The 9,718-nt window shown below is 44.8% G+C and overlaps 1 protein-coding gene and 1 pseudogene across 1 annotated transcript; both read left to right on the top strand.

Annotated features, from left to right (window-relative positions):
- Positions 1-2,338: 2,338 nt before the first annotated feature.
- Positions 2,339-4,650, top strand: LOC108511594 (cytochrome P450 89A2-like). The gene has a single exon (XM_017844870.5). It carries the CDS (start codon positions 2,918-2,920, stop codon positions 4,442-4,444), a length of 1,527 nt encoding a protein of 508 aa, XP_017700359.4. The 5' UTR covers positions 2,339-2,917; the 3' UTR covers positions 4,445-4,650.
- Positions 4,651-6,333: 1,683 nt separating this feature from the next.
- On the top strand, positions 6,334-8,223 carry LOC103715818 (cytochrome P450 89A2 pseudogene; annotated as a pseudogene).
- The last annotated feature ends 1,495 nt before the right edge of the window (positions 8,224-9,718 follow it).

The raw sequence follows: 9,718 nt of genomic DNA on the forward strand, positions 1-9,718 counted from the left end.
GGTCTTGAGAGGGGTAGGCTGGTGATAAACTTAACATTTGACATTTTTATTTTACAAGCGAACCGGCACTATTGCACTTGTTAGCCTAGCCTTTAACTATTGCACCAAGCAATAACCTCTAAACTAAAAGATTCCTACGAAATGAAAAACCTATTTTTTTTTTTTTGAATTTTTTTGACCTGTGTTTTGCATAGGGGTGGTAATTTACTCTACCCTATTAGGTCTCCGACCTGACCGACCCTAATGGACGGGTTTTACCTAAGCTATTTAGAGTTGGCAGCAAGTACAAGTCTTCATTCTAAAGCATGCAGCAAATCTGAGGGCGGGTGCGGATAATGGCAATGCTTGCCCTGAACCCAACATAATTATATATAAGCTTTAATGATTATGATGATTATAATGATAATAGAGAAAAAAGTATTGTGATCAATCATGAGAAAAATTAATCACATAAAAGGCAACAAGATATATGCTTAGTTATTTGCTTTTTTAGTTGATTGTTTTTCTAGTTTTAGGGATATATTATTTCCTAAAGAACAACATTTCTGTTATTTCTATTATTGTTGAAAATTTGGTTTGTGATGTTCTATGTCATCAACTCTTATTTTGTGTAATGTTATGCGAAGTACTTACATTTACTTTTATATTTTTTTTATTTACTTGATTTGTCTAAAAAAATAATTTTTGTAGCTTGTCCTGCTCTGACTTGTCCTAAACCTTTCCCACCTTCTAACTCTACCTGCCCAGCCCCGCCTCAAGAAAAGTAATGGCTATATGGTTTCCAATTAGCCTACTTGACGCCATACCTGCTCCATTTCCATCCCGAGTTCTGCAAGCAAGCGCAGGCCTCTATCCTATTCTATAAAATAGTTCCAACACCTCCTTCTCTGAAAGTATCAATTATTATAACTTGCAATTTGTATTTCTAGTTATCTAACTAATTGATATTTTACCCTCATGCCAACTCATATTAGATATATCTTAGGCACATATGAATAGATACACATACAGACATACATATATGTAACATAGATGTTATACATATATTATGTGTGTATATATATAGATATATATGTATATGTATGTATATGTATATTAGTTGCTGGTTTCTATATGGTTGTAAGGTTTGGTGTGCAGACGCTTGAAAAGTAGAAGTTGTAATAATTGGTGTAATAATTGTTAGTATATATAGCTGCAGGAAGTTGTTGAATTTCAATTTTTCTTAACCATTTAGGGGCCATTTCTCTCAATTAAGCTACAGTTGGAAGTTCCATTCCTCTCGGTTATTCTTTTTTGGTCCAATTTCTAAATTACTTTTGCAATGCATGTCATCCAAGCCAGTAGATATGAAATAGTTGAAAACAAATATTGGAGGGCCTATTTCATGTCAGTTTAACTGGTTGTTTTTCAGTTTTATAATAAAAGTACAAAAAACTGACATAAAACTGTGTTTGGTGTTATTATTTTTGTATTTTATTTTCAAAAATCACTTTCAATTTTAAGAAAAGAACAAAAACAAGAAAATTTTATTTTTATTTTTTAAAAAATAAAATTAGTATATTTTTACCACCACCACCATATTTTCATCACCATCATCGTTGTGCTGCTGCCACCCACTAAGGCAAGCAGTTGATTGTCTTTTGTCTCCTTTAACATGATGGACTAGTGTTTTATGGTGTTAAGTGAGATCTTACCTTCTATTTTGGTAAATTTGATAAAATTAAACTAAATGAGTATGAGTACATCCGCAGGACTGTGATTGGTCATATAAGACACCATCTAATCAGCTATACTATTGGCTTCCTTATATATATATATATATATATATATGAGAGGCCTCAAATGCAAACAATAAACACAACAATCGCCAACAATCGAGGAGGAGAGGATGAAGTCTGATTTCAATATGTATATCAACCATATATTATAAAAAAAATATAACAAATTAAAAATACTTCAGAGTACCTCGCATTCAAAGAAAATCTTTCTCTAATAATCTAAAGAAACTCGGGATAAAAAAGAAAATGTTGATGAATCCAGAACTTAGGTTGTGCTCCGTACCTCTACTATCATATGACATTATAGTACAACAAACTAAATATAGACTCCTCTACATTAGAGCATAAATCACAATCACCTAATATGTGAAATCCACACCGAAGCAAAATTTCTTTACATAGTAGACGATACCAAGCAATTTTCTATATAACTAATGAGATCGTTGGATGAACACATAGCTTCCAAACCCAAGCAGCGCCATGATTTGGTTGAGATGTAAACAAATCCAAGCAGTGCCATAATTTGGTTGAGATGTAGACAAAAAAAAAACACATATAGAAATTAGATACTTTTTTAGTCAACTTAGAAGATAGATCTCATCCCAATCTATCGCCACAATCACCAATCAAAACTGGAATAGATAATGCTTTAGCTGCTAGTTCTAAGCAAAAAATTGCGTATTAAGCGGCTGATTCAAAGCGTATTCTCTGCAAGCATACTGACAAAAGTAGCAAACTGCTACAGGTCAAACAATGCAGCATGATAAGATCATGTGGAACCGTGCAAGCTAAGGTTCTCCCGGTTGTATCTTTTGCATGGAAGATGGATTCAGCTTTCTTCGTACCAATCCACCATTAGATCATCTGCCTTTGCTTTGAAATTTGTGCAAGTGGATGAAGCAGGGATTTCAGAATTAATTGAGATCTGTGCGGTGGGTGATCCAACGGCGGCTTGTTCGCCTCCAGACGGTCAAACTTTCTAATCTCACCTGCCAAAAGCTGACAACCACAAACTTTTTTTTCTACGCTCCTGCCCGTGGAAAATCACATACACTTGAAGGATGAGCTCGGAGAGCCACTCGCCGGTCATCCATATGTAACCCCCAAACACCACGCACAAACAGTGGAAACCATTAGCCATGGATGCTTGGCTTCTCGTCATCCTATCACTCCCTCTATGCCTAACTCTCCACGTTCTTCTCCGATCCCGTTCCCGGAACAAGAGAAGGCCAAGGCTTCCACCGGGGCCGCCCACCATTCCCTTCTTGGCCAAATTCATATGGCTGAGGAGATCCATCTTCGACATCGAGCCTATCCTCCGGCAGCTCCATGCCAAGCTCGGCCCCATCGTAACACTTCGCGTCACCTCCAACCCGGCCATCTTCATCGCCGACCGCAGTCTCGCACACCAAGCCCTCGTCCAGAGAGGCGGCGCCTTCGCCGACCGCCCTCCAGCCGTGGAGCCCAATCGCTTCCTCTCGAGCAACCAGTATGACATCAGCTCCTCCCCGTACGGGCCTCGCTGGCGCCTCCTTCGCCGGAACCTCACCTCCGAGATTCTCCATCCTTCGCGAGTCAAGCTCTTCGCTCCCGCCCGCCGATGGGTCCTTCAAATTCTCGTCGACAAGCTGAGAGCCCAGGCACGGACCAAAGACGGAGCGGTGGTGGTTATGGAGAGCTTCCAGTATGCCATGTTCTGCTTGCTGGTACTCATGTGCTTCGGCGAGAAATTAGATGAGAAGGCCATCAAGGAGATCGAAGCCATACAGAGATATTTGCTCTTGAAGTTCACCGAGTTCCCCATCTTCGGTTTCTTTCCCAAAATCACCAAGGTTTTATTCCGGAGGAGGTGGAACGAAATCGTAGCGGGCAGGAAAAAGATGGAGGATATCTACATCCCATTGATCAAAGCTCGACAAAACCGGAAGCAGCAGTCAGGTGAAGGCAGCTATGTCTGTTCGTACGTCGATTCCCTTCATGGCATCCAGCTTCCCGAGGAGGGAGGAAGGAAGCTGAGCGAAAGCGAGATGGTGAGCCTCTGCTCGGAGTTCATGAACGCAGGCACCGACACGACCGCTAACGCGTTGCAGTGGGTCATGGCAAACTTGGTGAAGCACCAAGATATGCAGGGGAAGGTGGCGGAAGAGATCGGAAGGGTGGTGGGGAGCGAAGCGGAGGAGATTGAGGAGGAGCACTTGCAGAGGATGCCATATTTGAAAGCTGTGATCATGGAGGGGCTGCGGCGACACCCGCCGGGCCACTTCGTTCTGCCGCACACGGTGGCGGAGGACACGACGTTGGATGGGTATTTGATACCGAAGGGGGCGGACGTGAACTTTATGGTGGCAGAAATGGGGTGGGACGAGAAGGTGTGGGAGGAGCCAATGGAGTTCAAGCCCGAGAGGTTCTCGGCCGGGGGGGCGGGTGAAGGGGTGGATTTAACGGGGAGCAGGGAGATCAAGATGATGCCATTTGGGGCGGGGAGAAGGATGTGCCCGGGACTTGGACTGGCCATGCTCCATCTCGAATACTTCGTGGCCAATCTAGTATGGGAATTTGAGTGGAAGCCTGCGGACGGTGAGAAGGTTGACCTCTCCGAAAATCTGGAGTTCACTGTGGGGATGAAACACCCTCTTCGTGCTCGAATCTTTCCTAGAAACAAGTAACCAACGTGCACTTCACGGCGTTACGTATCTGCTTCCTTTTATTTTACACTGTAACACATGAGCCTTGGCTGCATACTTGATAAATTATGCCCACCTTGTAGATCAAATTATCATGCCTTTGTGTATTAGTCCAAATTGTTGTTCGAAGTTACTAGCCAACGCAAGTTCATCAGCTAATCTATAATTAGTTTTTATAATTATGCCCACTTTAGAAGTCGAGATTTAGCTCCTTTAGAATTTTTATTTTTTTATAATTATTACTATTAGTCTTATTTATTTCAGATACCTATTTCTATTCGAACTATCAGAAAAATCTAGACGTCACAACTATTATAAACAGAGGCTATATACCTCAGTTTATGATGTGTGGATTATCAATAAAAAAAATATGAACCCTGATTTCATATTTTTTTTATTTTTTTTGAAAGAGAGAGAGATTCAAGTTAAGCAGATCGAAAATATTTTGTCTTCTCTTCGACCAGATCAGATGATCACAATTTTCTATATTCTACTCGTGAGTTTTAGACCTTATCTTGCAACCTTTCTTGTTAAGGAATGATTTGTCCCACAACGAACCACGCGTTCAATAGCAGGTCATTTTCCGGTGATGTTGTAGGGCGGTGACTTTTCACTATGGTTTCGCTATCAGAAATTTTTATATATGTTTTGCAAAATATTTCTTTTGCCTTATCTTAATGGAGAGATAATGTTCACTGGTTTTATTTATTCTTCTTACACGTAACGTAAAATTTCACCAAAGAATGGCCTCAGGTTACAAAGCTAAGCACTTGCGTCACCCACCTTCCTAAGGACCAAGAAACTGGAGATGTGGATCCCTAATTAATTATGGGACTATTCCACGCGGATTAAAATAATCAGATATATGTTTCACTGAATCTCATTGAAGATGGATCCTTTCTCCTGAAGGTTTCGATAACCTCATCATCCCATATTAGTAGTAGGTTAAATGCCACCCATGCTGCAACACATTACGTTGATACCCTGCATGAAATTACAGCCGTTTTCAGCTTCTTGTGACAGTCTTGACACCAAAACATAACCTTTGAAATTTAAACTAGCTAGTAGTTTTGCGGTTCTTTAAAATTCATAGCATCTATATTGGCAGCTTGTAGTTCAGAATTACAGCTGCTTTAGCATCACCTACCATATATCGTTGTTTGGATTAAGAGGTCCCTATGTCTATGAAATATTAAGAAACAAATAAGGATTTAATAATGTGATGATAGCAATTAGGATGCCATAACAACTTTTAATTGTAATGACTATCGTATATACATCATTTATCGTCGGCCGCTCTGATTCATAGCCATTCTTTCTTCCTCTAGTTTTTTAAACAATGCCTAGCAAGATTCATTGTACCGGTCCGAATCAAAAGGTATATCCAATATGGAAGATGTAACGATACTCGGTATGTTAAAAAAAATATACTATATCAATACTATACTAGCATGGCATTAGTATGGAGTCTGGTACCACTTTATTTTTTTTATTTTTTTTGATGAAAAATAGAAGGAGGAGAGAAAACCTCATCTGCATAGCAGCCTCCACTGGACCCCCCTTCCACTAGGAAATGTTCACTGCAGGCCGCAAATTTCCGCGTACTCTCTCCGACCCGTAGGTTCCTTCCACCGGATTTATTATCCACGTGTGAGTACGTCATCCCAGTCCCACCTCGGTACCGGCAGATCAGATAGCGACTCTATCGGGTAAACTAGGCAGGGGGCATACGGTCTTCATGTTTAATCGATGCTCGTGCGTTTTGAATCTGGATCACTCCGGTTGAGTCTTAGCTCTATTCTAACTGTGCTACCACCTCGGTACCACTTTATACATCAAGAATAGTAAAGGGAAACAACTGGACTTGCACATAAAGGAAGCCGGCTGCCTCTGCAATGACGAAGCCATTGCCTAGTCATTCGAGACCTTGACGAAGTCCCCCACCACCTTTGTATAAATAAATAAACTGGGTCTCTACAGACTATCAACGAAGAAATGGACATTTGGCTCCTCATCCAGCTCTCCCTTTCCCTTGCCACCGCACTCACTCTTCTCCTCCGCCAAGCCACCACCAATGGAACCAAGAAGAGAAGGCTCCCGCCCGGCCCCCCAGCCTTGCGAATTCTGGGTAACATTTTCTGGCCCTGGCGTTCCTTTCAAGAGCTGGAGTTCATCATCCGGGAGCGCCACTCTCGCTACGAACCCATCGTCACCCTCCGCATAGGCTCCCGCCCTGCCATCTTCATCTCCGAAAACCCTCGCTCACCGGGCTCTCATCGAGCAGGGCGCCACCTTCTCCGACCGCCTCGCCCCCCTCCCCGCCTCCCGTTTCCTCAGCAGCAACCAGCATATATCATCTCCGCCGCCGCCTACGGCCCCTTCTGGCGCCTCCTCCGCCGCAACCAGCTCATCTCCGAGATCCTCCATTCCTCCCGTGTCAAGCTGCATGCTCCCGGCCGAGCCTGGGTCCTTCGAGTCCTCACCAACCACCTCCGATCCCAAGCCGATTCGAATGGTGCCGGCGCCGTCACTGCCATGCGGAGCTTTCACGTCGCCATGTTCTGTTTACTGGTCCTCATGTGTTTAGGGGAGAAATTAGATGAGAAAGCCATCGAGGACATCGAGATCGCAAATCGAAGCTTCCTACCCTACAGCAGCAAGCTTAACGTCCTTGGCTTCTTTCCAAGAATCACAAGGTACATCCTTGGCTTTATCTGGAACCGGATAAAGACAGCCTCTCAAATGTGTCGAAGACAGGCAGAGCTGTTTCTGCCCTTGATTGAAGCTCGAAAAGAACACAAGAAACAGCAGCAGCACAAGAGGGAAGGAGAAAGGTACGTTCACTCCTACGTTGACTCCCTCCTCGACATGGAATTCCCTGAGGAATGGGGGAGGAAGCTGACGGATGAGGAGATAGTATCCTTGTGCTCGGAGTTTCTGAATGCGGGCACCGATAGCACCTCAACGGCATTGCAGTGGATCATGGCGAACCTCGTGAAGCACCAGGACATACAGGGGAAGTTGGTTGGAAGAGATCGGCGGGTGGTGGAGAAAGATAGGGAGGAGATTAAGGAGGAGGACTTGCAAAGGATGCCGTATCTCAAGGCGGTGATCATGGAAGGGCTGCGGCGGCACCCGCCGGCCCACTTTGTGCTGCCCCGCACGGCGACGGAGGATGCGACCTTAGATGGGCATTTGATACCAAAGAACGCGTCGGTTAATTTTATGGTGGCGGAGATGAGCTGGGATGGGAAGGTGTGGGAGGAGCCGATGGAGTTCAAGCCGGAGAAGTTCTTGGCCGGAGGGTTGGGCGAGGGGGTGGATATAACGGGGAGTAGGGAGATCAAGATGATGCCGTTTGGAGCGAGCAGGAGGACATGCCCGGGGCTCGGGCTGGCCATGCTGCATCTCGAGTACTTTGTGGCCAATTTGGTGAGGGCATTCGAGTGGAAGGCTGTGGACGGGGAGGAGGTGGACTTGTCCGAGAAGACGGAATTTATGGTTGTCATGAAGAAGCCTCTGCGACGGGAGGCATCCCAATGTACCTCCTGTCCAATTCCATTCTTTCACGATCACTTGAGAGGCTCATCAGAAATTTCATACGGAAGAGGCATTGTGGCATTCATTTGATGCCTTCAAAGATGGTATGCCAGCAGTTTGGAGGTGACTTCATTAATGATGAGACGAAAGGTATTGGCGATGTGACATGCAGCCAGAGTTTTGCTGAAGCATGATGGTACGTGGTCCTAGGGTCAAGTATGGCAGCCTACTGACTGGTACCCACGCAAGGCGTCATCACTAGGGGTGGCAATCGGATCGGATCGGGTCATAAACGGATCGGATCACATGCAGGTCAGGTCAGAAAATCATAAACATGAACCCAACCTATTTATTAAACAGATCAGAAATTACAACCTGAACTTGACCTGTTTATTAAACAGGTAACCCGACCCGACTCGTTTAACCTGTTTAATAAACAGGTAACCTGTTTACCCAACCCGACCCGACCTGTTTAACCTGTTTGCCCAACCTGACCCGTTTAACCTGTTTAACCTGCCCAACCCAACCTGTTTAACCTGCCCAACCCGACCTGTTTAGACCTGTTTAGACCTGTTTAACCCGCCTAACAGTTAAACGGGTCAGACATCTAAAACCCGTATCCGACCCAATTAATAAACAGGTTAAACGGGTCGACCTGTTTACGACCCGAACCTGTTTAGGCCAAACCCAAACCTGTTTATGGCGGGTCGAACACGGGTCGGGTTGGCGGGTCGGGTCATATTTTGCCACCCCTAGTCATCACGCACCCATCTGGAGGGAGATCTGCGCCAGAGTCCCTATGGCGTTGTTGGTGATCAGATGGACGTGGGCGATGGGAGATCTATTGATGTACTTGAGGATGGTTGGGTAACGGAGTTACCTATCAGTCGTATGCCGATGATGGTGGACACGGATAGGCTATAGGGCTCAAGGTTAGTGACCTGATTGTCCCCGAAGAGGCACGATGGCGTGAGGGACTGATACGGGAGGTTTTTGGAGAGCAGTTGGTGGCGAGGGTTATGGCTTTACCTGTACCATCATGGGAGGAGCCAGACAGACTAATTTGGGAGCCGATGGGCAGGTCAAGAGTACGTGCCAGAGATCTTCATGTATGGATTGGCGGGGAGTCAGGCAGATAGATCGATGCGGGTTGGATATGGAGGATGAGAGTGCATCCTCGTATAGCACTCTTCCTTTGAAAGGTAGCTTGGGGTTGTCTTCCGACCAGGGGCATGCTGGTTAGACAGGGGGCAAGGATGACCCAGTATTGTGAGGTATGCCCGGATATCGAGAAGTCCATATGCCATGTCTTACTTCACTGTTCTAGGGTTGTACAGATTTGGAGTTGTTTATCTGCGCCTTTATCCTCGAGGTGGGAGTCAGTGGAGGACTTGTTATTGTTCTTGAGGGACTCCTCTCGGAGGCCTAGCACAGCCGAGCTGGGGGTAGTGGTGGCCTAGCTGGCATATCATATATGGATGGAGATGAATGGTCGTCTGTTCAAGGAGAGAGGGTCGCTCCCTAAGATTGTGATGGATAAAATCGTGTCTTAGGCTGCGGAGGTCTCTTCGGTGATACCATCGACTTCATCTAGGTTGGCCAGACATATTTGGGGTACATGTTCTGTTGTTGCAGCGTCTAGGTATGCTTCTCTTTTTTGGGTACCCCAACCCCCTGGTTATTTTAAGGTGAATTTTGATGGTGGTATGGAGATGG

The sequence above is a fragment of the Phoenix dactylifera genome, chromosome 10, assembly GCF_051530095.1.
Source record: "Phoenix dactylifera cultivar Ajwa chromosome 10, Ajwa_hap1_PhDact_Kaust_v1.1, whole genome shotgun sequence".
In the NCBI taxonomy this organism is placed as follows: Eukaryota; Viridiplantae; Streptophyta; class Magnoliopsida; order Arecales; family Arecaceae; genus Phoenix; species Phoenix dactylifera.

Coding starts and splice junctions, on each gene's coding strand:
- LOC108511594 (XM_017844870.5), top strand. CDS start 2,918: ATGGATGCTTGGCTTCTCGTCATCCTATCACTCCCTCTATGCCTAACT.